The sequence below is a fragment of the Anguilla rostrata genome, chromosome 1 (genome assembly GCF_018555375.3).
Source record: "Anguilla rostrata isolate EN2019 chromosome 1, ASM1855537v3, whole genome shotgun sequence".
In the NCBI taxonomy this organism is placed as follows: Eukaryota; Metazoa; Chordata; class Actinopteri; order Anguilliformes; family Anguillidae; genus Anguilla; species Anguilla rostrata.
In genome coordinates, this window is record NC_057933.1 from 37,819,080 (window position 1) to 37,834,815 (window position 15,736).

At 36.5% G+C, this 15,736-nt stretch overlaps 1 protein-coding gene and 1 long non-coding RNA gene across 2 annotated transcripts in view; one reads left to right on the forward strand and one right to left on the reverse strand.

The window, feature by feature from the left end:
• The window catches only part of LOC135239505 (uncharacterized), a 678,135-nt gene that overhangs the window by 260,464 nt on the left and 401,935 nt on the right, over window positions 1-15,736 (reverse strand). The gene's annotated exons all lie outside the window — the stretch shown is intronic.
• Window positions 11,461-14,034, forward strand: foxg1a (forkhead box G1a). Its single transcript, XM_064336023.1, has one exon. The coding sequence runs from the start codon at window positions 11,780-11,782 to the stop codon at window positions 13,058-13,060; it is 1,281 nt and encodes a 426-aa protein (XP_064192093.1). The 5' UTR covers window positions 11,461-11,779; the 3' UTR covers window positions 13,061-14,034.

Here is a 15,736-nt window from a genome sequence, read left to right on the forward strand (position 1 = left end):
TCTGTGTAATTTCCCAAGGCATGTTCATAATGACATACAGCAACAAAAGATAGGCCACCTGCACTAAGGAGAACCGTGACCCAACTGCTATACTGAAAGCCCAGATTTTGACTTTACTTCAACAATGAAGTTGTCGTTACTTATTTTATTTTATTTTATGTTTTAGAGGAAATCATTACCATTAAGTGGTTTGCAATATTCAGGTGAAATAGTGTAGTAATTATGTTACTCAGAGATTACTCAATATAATATGTTTCGCCTAACAACACTAGGTACTGGCTTCTAACTGGTGAGTGAGGAGTTACCGCAAACTGTACAAACAGAGGTTGGTTAACAGTATACATTAAGCTTAAAATAATCGAAATAGTGATTAAGATTAATTAAATGCACTATTAGGAATTTTACTTGTTTTGTCAGCAGTATTATTGTATTGTGAATGATACTTTACTGTTGGTTCTTTAGATTTACAATAGGTTTTGAGTGAATTTTTAAGGCTCATGAAATATTTCAGCAAACATCATTTACTGTGATACAAAATGCACTTCCATTTCCATTTGTGCAAACTGGACCGATCAGCTTGCACTAACATTAATGCTTTTTTTGTTTATGATTTTTTAAATTGTTTTTTTGCTGACGACAGCCAGTTGAAAGTGAAATTGATCATCCAATTTTGTAGATGTTTTACTTATTTACAAGAATATTGTAGCATTGGGGCCCACCATAGTGACAGCCTAACTGCTCCACGGAAGTCCAGTGGTATCGGGTGTCCACACAATTTTCTAGTAAAGTCAACTAATCCAGGATTACAGTGTAGTAAGTGGCCAAGTGCCTAAAATGTGACAACCCTAGAACATCTACACCAGCAGTGGATGACAGTGGAAGGGAAACCTGAGGTGAAATCATAGTAAATTGCATATGAATTATGTTTTCATGTGGATTGTGGGTGGAAGTAAAGTATAATGGGTAGGGAACTGGCCTTGTAGCCTGAAGGTCACAGGTTTGATTCCAGGGTGAGACAGTGCTGTTGTACCCCTGAGCAAGGTACTTAACCTGCATTGCTTCAGTATATATCCAGCTGTATAAATTGTTGCAATGTAAATGCTATGTAAAAAGTTGTGTAAGTTGCTCTGGATAAGAACATCTGTGAAAATGCCTGTAATGTAATGTACTTACAGCTTCTATTTTCCAAGAGTTTGAGATCACACGTCCTTTTTCTTCTAAATAAGGTGATGTGCACAAGGCTGTAATAATAATACATTAAGATATGCTCAAAATGCCCCCCCCCCCCCAAAAAAGGGGGTTATTTATTTCCTAAAAAAATAATACCAAACATAATCCCTTGCTAATAATGTAAGCTGAGTGTTTGGTGGGTCACAAATTTAGCAAGAGCACTATCAAATTTGTTGTTCAGAAATGTATGCAGTAGTCATAATATAGAGATAAGAAACAAGAAAATATTGATAGAGGTAATTCATCCAAAATTAAACGATTCTTTCTTTACTATGAAAGTAATCTCATGACCAAAGGAAACCGGAAGCTGTGCTTTAGATAGTCAATAACAACAGTCAAATTTGCCCAACCCCCTCAAGTCAAACAAAACACAACTACTTGGTGATAATTTTGGCAGGACATGCAGATATAATGGACTTTGGAAACACAAAGCTGGGATGCAAATTTATCTACTATCATTGGCTATATCAACATGGCCAGCAGTCATACCACAATGCACCCTGCTCCTACCGAATGGCTGAAACTAAGCACGTGTGGCTTTGTTAGTACTTGGATGGGAGACCACCTGGTAGAACTAAGTTGTGGCTGGAAGTGGTGTTGGTGGGCCAGCAGTGGGCAACCTTCCCTCAGGTCAAATAAACCCCAATGCCCCAGTTCAGTGAGGGGGATACTGTGCTGTTGGAAACGCCATCTTTTGGATGAGACTTTAAACCTGACTTATTGTGATCATTCAAAGACTCCATTGACACTTGTTGCAAAGATAAGGGGGGTTCCCAGGTGTTCTGGCCAAACTCCCAACCTGACTCTCTTGAACTTGCCACCTAATCATTCCCTGATTTAATTGGCTAAAGATTTTTCTCTCCCTCTCCACCTTAGCTAATGTGTGGCGAGCGTTCTGGTGCAAAATAGCTACCGTGCAACACCCAGGTGCTACACTTTGGTGGTGGGTGAGGTGAGTTCCCACTCATCACTGTAAAGCACTTTGAGAATTTGGAAAAGTGCTATATAAATGCAATGATTCAGTCATTCATTCAAACCTGAAGTTCTGATTACTAGCCTTTGTTTCAAGATTACATTAAGTCCCTTGGTCATACCAAGGAGATCTGGCATTGTTTTATTACAGTGATGCATGTTATAAGAGGACATCATTCAGAGTTTTTAACTAAACGCATTGACCAGGATAAACGCGTCCACGTGTTTAAAAAGTGTTACAGTGAATAAGCATGTTCTTGTGTTTAAAATCTAAACACCGTGACGTGTTTTAATTTACACTAGAAATGCCGAAACGCTTCTGTTAAAAACTTAAACATTTACAGTGTAGCTGGCATAAAATATTGCATTAAAACGCTTCCATAATCAGTCCATGTTACACCACGCCGGAATCAGGACAAGCAATAGCACTCCTACCTCTCACACGGAACACACCTTTAAGAAATCAGTAAGCACGTGATGGCGCCAAAGTACTGCCGGCAGTCAGAGAAGTCCTTATTTTCATGCCCCCGAGAAATGTGGAGAGAAAATATCTCTTTTCTGTGGTTTGCCTCCGATGAGACAAAGATAATTTTTCAGAGTATTCATCAGAATCTTTGAAAATGTACAATTGGATGAGTATTGCGTTATGCATTAGTCACAATGGTCACAATATGACACATTTCTGAGAAAATAGTTTAAATGGCAAGATCGATACGTTTTTGAGATGTGAAGAGTGCTGAATACAAATAAAATTAACATGAATTAATTTCGTTGTATTAACGATTACGTAACCGTGTTTCAGTGAACTTCACCAGCAATGAAAGTGAGTAGGCCTATATCGAACATAAAATGGTGAACAATTTAAATCTTTACCAATAGGCCTTCTACTGAAATGATAGCCTATGAAAGGGTTTGTATAATTTCCTGGATTAAATCCTTTCTATTTTAAATTACGTAAGCATGCGCTAACTAATAGGCGACTTTCAAACTTTAAAGCCTACTAATACCACCATCACAACCACCTCCACCACTAGGCTACTACTAACAACAACAGCAACAATAATAAACCGTCAATACCGCGCAGAATTGAACAATGTACACATAACAGTAGTAGCCGACTGGTAGCCTAGTTGTAGTGACAGTAGTAGCCTAATAATAATAATAATAATAATAATAATAATAATAATAATAATAATAATATACTGCCAGTAGGCTACTACAGTTAGTCTGTGTATATTCTTCTCTGCGCGGGTTAGGCGTAAACCTGTAATACGTTTTTAAAGATTCTTCTTTTTATTTTCGTCTACAAACTGTATTTTCCTTTTGTTCAGCTTGAAAAAATAAAAGAAATGTCCTCAAAATTCTATTTATTAGTTTGATAAATGTATTTGTTTGTTCACATGCATTTTTATCACTCCTTCGCATTGAAAGCAGGACAGTTAAACGTAAATAACATACAGGCGTTTCATTAAAGAAAAATTGGATCTCACGCACACCTTTTATTCATTTCTACAGTTGATGTGTTAAAATCGTAATGTGGAGAAGCATCATTCGACTTTAAGGGACGTTGGTCTACTGCTGAAATTGTATATTTACTTAAAACAGCAGAAGTGTGGTATTTTAAAGTGTCGTGGCTCTGTCTCTAAATTTATTAGATTTTTTAAAACTATAACATTTAATTTAATAATTAAATTTAGGCCTAATTTTCTTTTTCCTTTTTCTATTTAATCTTTTTATTTGCACCGAAACATTTTATATGTGGAATCCAGTTTGATACACTTCACAGACACAAAGAGGATTAGTATGACTGTATTTTAGGCTTTGAGTGTAATTGGCATTGTCTGCATGTAGCACAGAGAGCACTGTCAGTGCCTGAGTTAGTAACGTGAGAACACGTGGTGGCGCTGAAGTTCTGCAACAGTGGAAAAGCTTTCAGCGTTATGTGTAGTAAGATTAATCAGTGGGGGCAAAATACTTGTCGAACAGAAACGTTTTAAATACAGCAAACATCATAAATAAAACAATGTCCACAAGGGATAAGATTATTTAGAATATAATTAAAATTTAATGTAGGCATATATGTTTAATAATTTCTCAGAACGTTGTGTAGTCGAAAGAAAATACATTAAACTAAATTTAACCGATTCACATACATACCGCAAATGTTAATATCTAATAAAAGTATAATTTGTGTTTTTTTTTTTTTCTCAGAAACCTCGGTGCGTTTTGGAAGCATTTAATGCTGAAAAAATAGAAAATTAAAGGTATCTGTTGATGATCCTATAGTTTACAGTCAACTTTTCAAAAATCCCATGTTTTCAAAATGTGTTTAAAATGTTAACTACCCTTTTTCCCCCTCGGGCACATGAGAATGATTCCTTGTAACCGACTGATACTGAACTGGAAAAATATATGTGTGAAAATGTTTTCTCTTATCACAACTCATGTGACCTGGAATTTAAATGACAAGCCACGCATATGCGCGTACTGTGGAAATACATAAGCTAAAGTTTTAAATGAACAAGACTGATTCGTTGCTTTGAGAGGTCTAATCAAGCTTCCTCTTTTTTTTAATCCTTGGATTTTGAACTCGACAGTTATGCGATACATTACATCATACTAAATGGTACAACTACGAATTATTACTTCATATCCTTATCTTTCTTTAACGTTCATGTGAGGAAAAAAACTAAATTCAACAGTTTTTAGATTTTGCTAATTTACTCAGAAACTATTTAGCCTAGGACTATGAAATTTTGCTTCATAGCTTAGGTATGTCAGTAGTATTTACCTGTTTTAATTACGTTCATAATTTAATCGAGTGGGATGGAATTTAACCCAAAGTACAAGCAGTCCGATGATACATTCATACGACATAATCTGTTTAATTGTAACAGAGGAGAGGAATAATAACAGTAAATTAAAGCATTAGAATGCGTATGGATGCTTTTTCTGCACATAATAATGTTAATTAAGGAAACACATTTCCTGTGATAACGTGAGGCCAGACACATCCTTTATGCAACTTCGTAAGTTACCGCCAAGTGAGCTGTGGTAACGTCCAAATCAATGAGGGAAGCTGCTTTTGTTTGTTTTTTAACCCCAGGTAAGCTTTTACAAAACAAATAACCTATACAAACCAATTTGGTGCGTGCTTATTATAAATGCCTGTGACCAGGTGGCTGTTTCTTTTCTATCAATCTCTTGGAGCATCCAGGAGATGCTATGTCAGCACAGCAAGCAAATTAGGTGAACACACTAAACATTAGACACTGAACTTAAAAAGTCAAACACGTTGATGAGTACAATTAATTTATTTAACAAATATTAAAATATTAAACACCATTTAAAATGCCTAAGATCTACCCAAAACGGCACTACATGAAGATGATTTTCAACATCATCTAGTATCCCTAATCTCCAAATCCAAAGCTTTCCCATGATCTTCCTGGGTAACAATCAAAAGTTTGTTAAAACAACTCAAAGACGGCATAATTGTAACAACTGTTACATGTATACGGACGGGGACATCATGTTTTTTGCTCAACTAGCGAACAATACCCGCTAAAATTGACTCAGAAAAGCATTTCCAGGACAGATGACTACTTTAAATTATGTATGATTTGATTTGTTTTTAATAAACATAAAACCTTATATCCGAAAATTACTTCCGGAACACATGTTTACTTACCTCACACAAAAACAGTTTTTAGAAATTATTCCCACAAAGGTTGTGTTATTTTGGCACGCGGTACACAATTGAAATTGCTCCTGTATAAATCCGAAATGGCTACTGTAGCAGCAGTATACGAAAACTTTTACCGTGTTTCATTTATGATGCGTTACATTTATAGCGACTCTCTTCAACGTTGCACATAAAAGGACACTAGCTCCCATCCAGTATATGGAAATACTGTTACATATCGTGATTTAAAATCACATAAAAAGGAGCATGACTGCTATGACATAGTTTTGAACGTTGTCTAGTTAACAGTGTATTATTTATCCTATCTCTTCCGGTTGTTTAGTTTAGCTTTTCACTCTATTTTGCAACCATTACAGAGGAAATAGTGTTATCTGTTAGTGTTGAATTATTACTGTTAGAGCTGAATGAACACTGTGCATTTTACTTTGTATGCAGTAAAATTAAGCTGGACCGTTTATTTATTTATTTATTTTTTCCCACGGATATTAGCCTACCAGAATTTGATGTCAATTTAAAGTTATATTTAAGGTAAATTTTGGAAACAAATTGTGCCCACTGCCTCACACACTGCACCAGTTCAAGGCCCATTTTGGCTGCGTGTGCAACGCGCGCTCCCACAGACCAGTCGAAATTGAATACATATTTAGGTATGATCCGTTTTTTTCAGTGGCTTAGTTTTATAAGCTAAGTGTGATTCTGATTGATATGGCTACACTTACTATTATGAACAGTACACATGTAGCTCATGTTTTTGTCCACAATAGGCTCCTTAAAAATGTTTTTGAGATTCCCGCGTTTTGCGAGAGCAAGAACGTAGCCTATAATAGACCTACAACAAAGCAAAAGTTTGCAGTGGTTATTATTTTTGAAAACAATCATAAATAGTGTTTATCAAAGGACGCTTCTTTTAAAATAATACGTAATCAATAACAGGTGATTAACAAACAAAACCTGCTGACATTCCTAGGACGCAATTTGAATCTGTTTCGATTTCACCTTCGTTGGTCACTGGTGTTAGGTTCCGTGTACTTATTCGTGAGTGATAAGCACCAGCATTGGATTCTCAAAAGTAGTAGGTCACCACAATATGCCTGTGGGGGTCTCCGTCGGTGAAAAGGGTCCCTTCAAGCTGTTGACATAATATCACTGCGCGTCGTGGGGCGACACTACGCGAGAGGGCGCTGTATGCGGAAAACTTCGGGACAGACTCCATTGACCAAGAGACTTGCGTCTGTCGCGTCTAAATCGCTTGCTTCCACTAGCATAGTTTTGTACCTATTCCAGTTATTGAATAAATAATGTATTTATACATATTATGTAGCGGTATTAAGCTTTATTGCAAACGGCAACAGATAACTGTGCTATAATGCAGTTAATTAATAAGGCGTTTTCCTAAAGGTTTACATTATTTCTTTCTGTTTTAAGAAATTTTAGCTATCATCGTTTTGGAATGATGCTTTTTCGAAATATTATTATTTTAGGCACTGCAGGCACTGCAAATGGTTTTAGCCAATGATGTTTTCATTCACATTTTAATTTTAAGGGTTTAGGCTACGTACTGACGCACGTTCTCTCTCTCTCTCTCTCTCTCTCTCTCTCTCTCACACACACACACGCACCCACGCACACACACACACACGCACACACACACACACAGTCTGTAACTTCATTCTGGAACATACCGTAAAAATGATCGCCTTCTGACCACCAACAGCCGCAAAGGGAACTCTAACCATGGTAACACTGTTCCATGTATATTGTTTTGCAGCGTTTTTGCAAGCCAGGACAAGCAGAGCGATTGAAACATTAGAGACAGGCACAAGCTCAGCAAGCGCTAATTAATCCTTCAAGCAATTAATATAATTATCTCCTGTTTAAAATACAAGACTATGGGCTGTGTGCAATACCGTAACAATATTTTTGTAACTTTTCACCACTTTCATGTTACCAGATTTAAGTTTCTGCCGAAAACATTCAACCGCACGCAGGCACGCACGCACACACACACAGAGAGAGAGAGAGAGAGAGAGAACTATAAACATGAATATTAAATATCCATGCGAATATTGTGCTCACACACGTATGCAATCGATGATTAGGGACAATAATGGGTACTGGAAATAGAGCGATACTTTCAAAGCTAAATGGCTGAGGGTCATATATATGTAATATATAACTTTTGGCTTTTTAGTTCATCCCATTCATATGTATGCGTGTGTGTGTGTGTGTGTGTGTGTGAATGTATGACATGATTATAGTACTAGTTTATACAATGGCTGTTCGAATGTGTAAGTCTATCTCTTAACCCATACTGCTGTTCATTTAGCCGTATTTAGATTCTGATCTGTGCTGCAGAACATCGGCTAATCTAGTAAATGTGAATATATACATTGCACCGTCATCTAAATGAATAAGATGAAATACCTTAAAAGAAGTGTTGGGAGGACAGAGTGAACATTGGAATGGGAAAATGCATTGGCATCCAATGTTTCCTGTACTATTGTGGAATAAGCAGCCTGGTTGACATGTTATGTCTGTTGTTGAGAGATGCTCAAGTGACAAGCCCGATTGCCTCGTATTTTAGTCATTGGAGTTCGTGATTTAATTTTAAGCTTCGTTCCTGAGTTCGAAGACACTCTGCAAACCTCGTCGTTCCAAATGAGTGACACGAAGCGGCTGCTTAAGTCGCATAACCTAGGCTACTATATACTTATAGTGATCAGATAGCGCGCTGAAACCTTCTGCATCGTACAATCATGGCCATAACTGATAATGACTAAATTATAATATTACAATCTTTGATTAGACACTCTGTCCCCAAGCATCAAGCACATAATTTTTTAGAATGAAAATAAAACATACAACATACCTAAAACTAATGAGGTCTGATATATTTAATGGCAAATGGCCGTGCTGTTCTGTCTATATAATATACTTATTTGTTTATTTATTTATTTTTCAGATGTTCACGCTGTAGGTCAATATCAGGGAGCGTTCTGGGCGAAGAGCACCCCCGACCTTTGTTCCTTATATTTAGTTTCAGTTTCCCTGCAACCCTAAGTTTTCCTCAAGAAACCTAAACTATCTTGCCTTTAATTAATTAAAATATGGAAACAGTAAGAATGTACGAAGTTATATGACATGTTTCATTATTTCATGAATGCATTTATGCATCCGTATAAAACAGTGACCATACTGATATTGAAGAGTTTATGCTGTTATCACTTTTGCAAAAGATAGAGCCATGTAATAAACACAAAATATTTTCGTGGGCTTCCAACGTATGAAGGTAGGTAGGTAGGTATACCTAGAAAATGAAACTATAAAGATTAGAAGTAAATGAAAATACAATCTAACCTAGACAATTTGGAAAGATAGCTAGTTATTAGGCAGTGTAGCTATATTTTCTAAAATCGCATGTTCATTCATTCATGTACATTATTATTATTTTTTTTTTTGGTTTGTATTATTTCACAGTAAGGTAATTTCCAATATGGCGATTTTAAACTATATATATATATATATATATATATATATATATATATATATATATGTAAAGTGTTTAAACTCGTTATGTGTAGTATTTAGTATTTAAAGAAATACTGTTTTATTTTCAAAGTAAAAAAGTGAAATACACGCGTACGTGTGTGAGTGAAAAGGAGAGAGGGCGAGATAGTACGCCGCCGGGCGCACATGCCCGTTTATGTTTGTTTGTTTTATTTTTGTTTTTTTGCTTTCTTGGCGAAGTGTGAGAATATAGTAACTGTTTACTTTTACTACGTTCAGTCAGTTAGGCTAAAAATGTACCTGTGTTGTGTCACTATCCCTTAAAAATTGAATTAAAAACAGAAAAATGTGTTTCCATGCAATTATTGGCACGACATATTGGTGAAGCTTTTATTTGAAAACAGCATTTTTTATTATGGTCAGCAAATTTTCTCTGAACCTCTTAATTTTCACTTTCAAATTGCAGTCTTAAGGTTCTCATTCATTAAATTCCACTTGAATAATACTGTGCTCTCAAACTGAGGCTGCATTTTATTTTGCTTAAGCATTATATGAAAGGGGTGTGGTTAATAGAGTATTACGTCAAAAATAAATCATAACAGTGTTCACAGACTTGGGATGAAGAAATTGGACCCTCTGTTTCCTGGGGCCTTCTTTGTCTGCGCAGAACTGCATTTAGGCTGATATTTGTAAACAAAAACATAAAAGCTTACACAAAGTGACAGAAACTTAGCCAAAAAATAAAATAAAAAAATAACGGGAATAGTCGGGACTCCACTATTGTAACACCTGCTTTGTTTTCGGAGAGTTCTGCTCGAAAATGATGTTGGGTACGCGACACCCTTTTCGTTCTCCACACTACAATCCTTGCAGACACCACGCAGTCTCCCACACCCAACAGAGCCTGTTTTATAACTACAGTCTGCACACACTGCTTCTGAATTTGTAACCCCATTCTGTGTAATAATCAACACTTTCCGTCTCGCCAATCGAAGTACAAATTGCGTGAGCACCACACCAGTAATGGTTAGATCATCCATTCTTCCGTTACGAGGAGTACCTCAGATGGAATCATAGTCTTTTTCCTTGAATAAAATATTCAATATATTTATTGAAAATGTATATACATATATATATGTGTACATATGTATATACATATAATTTACTCGTTTTCCGCAGAAATGTGACATCAATTTCATGTTGGTGGACACTGCAAAAATAAAATATCCATCTCCTAATAAGCACCACATAATAATCTGTTTATTATTATTATTATTATTATTATTATTATTATCCACAAGAACGACTGAGGAGCGAGAAAACGCTATATTTACTTTGGGTGTTTTGTAACCTTCTTGATAAACTGGAATTTCACTTTCACAAAAAAATCAACAAACAACCATAATAGTTCTTAAACATTGAGGAGATCATTATTTGTTTTCATTTGCAATTTAGAAATTGAATCATCTTGTCATGTTCAATTGACATAGAGTTGGATATATTCTAGAACTCGTTTTAACTTAAATATAGACGTCTTTCATATAATGAAAAATTATTTGAGGTATATTCAGGTGTCACCTTGACACCATTGGCGCGTGCGGATTCCCTCAGTAGTATATATGAGCCTAAACAAGCCAGCGATTGCTAACGTGAGGCCTAAGAACCTTTAACACACACACACACACACACACACACACACACACATTAAATGCAAATTAGTGCACGAAGTCTTAAATACAGGGTCTATCCAAACAACTGTTTTGCGTAAATCGTATTGCAGTTCACTGGTAACATCTTTAATGCACTGTTACTTTATTAAAGAAATGTCACTACGGAGAAAATAGAAACGTCAGGATTCTATTTCCAAATATCTTTATTTATAAAAGTATACTGAAGACACAAAGTAATACCTCTCCTCTTCCACCACCTCAGCATCCCTCTTGTGTTTTTCCCGGGGAATGCAAACAAACTTTAAATAAGAAGATACATATTGAATCAGCAGAGTAAAATTATCCAAAACAGTAGAATGGCTGGAGGTGATGTGATCTATTTTCTTGCTTGGACTTGGAGCCGAGAATGAAAGCCTTTGTTGATGGGATGGGTACATTTTGCATTGCATTGGGGAACCTTGTGTATCCTTACGCGCTTGAACGGCTGCTAATATCTGCTCAATGATTGGCTAGAACGAAGGAAGACGCGTTAATACTTATGGTGTGTGGTTGGTTGTAGTCTAAAAGGGTTCAACCAATTTTTTTACAGCTTAGTGTCTGTGGCTCCGTAATTAATTGTAGCTAGCCGTCTCTTATCGACGTGTTTTTAAAGAATGAAGTAGTTGTTGTTTTTTATTAGAGGAGTTGCCAGCGTATGAGATTGAGATCCAACTGTGCTGCTGTTTGTTGCCATTTTACCTTACGTGTGATGTTGGATATGGGAGAACGGAAAGAAGTGAAAATGATTCCTAAATCATCGTTCAGTATAAACAGCCTTGTGCCCGAAGCTGTTCAAAGTGATAACCACCACAGATCAGCCCCCGATGAAGAGGAGAAGCTTCCTTTGCCAAACTCGGTTCAGGACGGAAAGTCGGAGAACATTTGCAGCAAAAGTGACAGTTCTCCAGAATCGACATGCGCGGACGAAAAAGAAAAACAGGAAGATAAAAAGGATTGCAAAGATGGGGACGGTGGAAAAGACGGGGAAAAGAAAAATGGCAAGTATGAAAAACCACCTTTCAGTTATAATGCCTTAATCATGATGGCTATCCGGCAGAGTCCGGAGAAGCGACTGACCTTGAATGGTATTTACGAGTTCATCATGAAAAATTTCCCCTATTATCGAGAGAACAAGCAGGGCTGGCAGAATTCCATCAGGCACAACCTCAGTCTAAACAAATGTTTTGTTAAAGTCCCACGGCATTACGATGACCCGGGTAAGGGCAACTACTGGATGCTTGACCCTTCGAGTGACGACGTGTTCATCGGTGGGACAACAGGGAAACTTCGCAGGAGATCGACCACCTCCAGGGCCAAGCTGGCTTTTAAACGGGGTGCGCGTCTCACTTCCACAGGACTGACATTCATGGATAGAGCTGGCTCCTTATACTGGCCAATGTCACCGTTTCTGTCGCTCCATCATCCGAGGGCGAGCAGCGCCTTGAGCTACAATGGGACATCATCGGCTTACCCCAGCCATCCGATGTCTTATAGTACTATGTTGACTCAAAACAGTTTGGGGAACAACCACTCTTTTCCTGCTTCGAATGGCCTAAGTGTGGACAGACTTGTGAATGGAGAAATTCCGTACGCCACTCACCACCTCACTGCTGCTGCCTTGGCCGCCTCTGTGCCATGTGGTCTATCTGTGCCCTGCTCTGGCACTTATTCTTTAAACCCTTGTTCAGTTAACCTTCTCGCGGGACAGACCAGTTACTTCTTTCCTCACGTTCCCCATCCATCAATGACTTCCCAGAGCAGCACTTCAATGACGGCGAGGGCAGCCTCTTCGTCCTCTCCACAGGCGCCATCGTCTCTCCCCTGTGAATCTATAAGATCCTCCCTGCCAACTTTCTCTTCAGGACTTTCCGGAGGACTTTCCGATTACTTCACACATCAGAATCAAGGGTCTACTTCAAATCCACTTATACACTAACTAACATCACAGGAGCAGACTGTAAGTGAACATTTTACACACATTTACATTGTAAAATATATAAAGCGAAGCTAAACAAAGAGAGAGAGAAAAAAGAACGCAGCCGAAGTACAGGTATTTTTTATTCCAATTCCCCATTTCTTTCTGTACACATGTCAAGTGTCGGGGGTGGGGGTTAGGGTGTGTTTATTATTCCACTGTCAGCAACGTGCAATGTGTGAAGAAAACAACCGAAGACAAGATAAAACGTAGGTTTGGGAAAGGCAGTATAATTACAGTAGAATGTGTATTTAAATAGTGACTGCAGATTTACTTAATTTTAATATAAAATATCTACTACCATCACTTCAGCCACCACGTCTCCATGTTTGCAGTATTATCACGTACCATGAGTGCGCTGGTGGATTATGATTTTTTTAAAAATTAAACACTAATTTTAATTGTTATTTTCAGATAAATATGTGTTTTAAAAGTACCGTAAAATACCCGTTCCCAATCCATGGCTCTTTGTTATTTTGTCCTTTTCCTATAGCCTAAATCAATACAAGTACGAAGCATTCCTTTAAATATTTTTTCTCATTATTGTTACTTTATAGACCAAAGAATGGTTTAGATTATCCTCGAATAGTCTAAGTATCGGCATATTCGAGTGTCTTCAGTATTCAACATCTGACAGTGCCGTTTCTGAAGGGGACAAAATCAATGAACGCCTTTAGTTTGTGTTGTGCATATTTTAATGTATGTGGCCACCACCAGGCCACATTCTTTTTTGTAATTAGTGAAATGTTAATACCTATTGTAATTATAGGTTAACTTTGCGAACGTGTAACCCGTGTTGAGTAAATGACTCATAAAATATTGAGTGATTGTTAATGTCGTCTTTAAATCTCATGATTGTGATATTGTGGTCTTATGCCCGTGTTTGTCGCTTAAACTGTTTACCGAACAAAATAAAACAATAGGTTACGTCCATTTATCATGAATATTTTGTCTTTTTTACAGCTGAAATAGAAAAGGCGGAATTCCGCCAATGGAAAATGATGCATGTATATGGAAACAAAATACGTTACTGCTAAAATCCGGGCCAGGGCCGAAGCCCAGGCCTTGAAATGTAAATTTACATTTTAGTTTATGTGCAAAATTGATCTTTTAAAACTCGCCGTTCTAAAAATCCTAAGAACTCACAAGATTTTTCTACAGTGTCTAGTGTTATTTAACTATTTGTATGTTCCTGGTATAAACATGTGGAATTCAAAGAGAACACTGATCTGTATAGCATCAGTAGTCCAAATGGAAAACATGTTGTCATCTAAGTCTATGTATAGATAATTGGTTAATGTTTATGTGTTGAATTAGGCTGTAGACTGTAGGTTAGAGACAATGTGCTCCAGAGATATTTGCTCCTGTGTGTTGTCTTAAATTTATGTTATTGTTATAATCATTTATTGGTACTCTTGCTGCTGCTGCTTCTTACTACTACTACTACAAATAATAATAATAATAGTAATAATAATAATAATAATAATAATAATAATAATAATAATAATAACATGCAGTTACATCAGCATTATAGTCATCGCCGTAATTTATAGGGCTACTATAATGACTACTTCAGTTGTATGTATGTATGTTGCCTTTTATACTATTCCGTTTGGCAACGAGACATAAGATTCCCATACAGAAATCCTTCATAGAAATTATATGCGTCATTATTACAATTCTGATTTTCATATATCTAACCGTGGACATTTCAATAGAATATAGCCTTTATATAACCTCTACATTGGTCTGGATGCTATTGGAAAACATTTTTGCCTTTAACTATAAAAGAACAATAGACTCTTCAGAAAATAAAAGAGATCAGGGGCGTCATTTTTCAACTCCGTTCAACGAGTAATTTGCTCATTTCTTACTGAGGCATTGTAATAAATGTGTCCAAATGTAATGCAATAACCTCACTGCTGCTCACAATGGCCTTGTGGAACACTATCTCTCCTTTCAAGATGCTATCGTTCAAATGTTAAATGGGGTGACCACTGAAAAGACAAACACTGAATGTAGTAGGGTTATACCCTCAAAGAAAAATACATTTGAAGCGATACACATACGCATTTTGTGCTAAATAAATTTCTGTTTAGCAAAGTATAGGACAGTTTTCCCGTTTATAATCGAAATAATGTTTTCCTAATATGTTATCAAATTTCGAATGGCGTTTGAATTTATTTGCACATATCACATTCCGAGAAATTAGCACTGGACGTTGTATTTAAATTAATCACCAAAACGAAAAATAGTGATATGCGTTTAACAGCCACTGATACTGAAGCTAATAAAATGTGATGCTGTAAATCTCATGACGATTTACTTTTTTTTTTTTTTTTGCCAATTTATTTTTGGTTAAAATAGAATTGCGTAGGAAGAGCAAAACGAACATGCCTACCTTTTTCTTCGAATTGTTTAAATCGAAATCTTGAGCCTAAATATATATATATATTTTTTTTTTTCTGAAGAAACCGTGAATAGATTTTTGATTTACTTTTTTGTGGAATCATTTTACTTATTACATTTTAATTTCAGAATTAATTTGTGCATTTAAGCGCTGACCAATACCTATTTTACATATATATCTTTACATAATGGTATCCACTGAACCAGTGTGTGTGTGTGTGTGTGTGT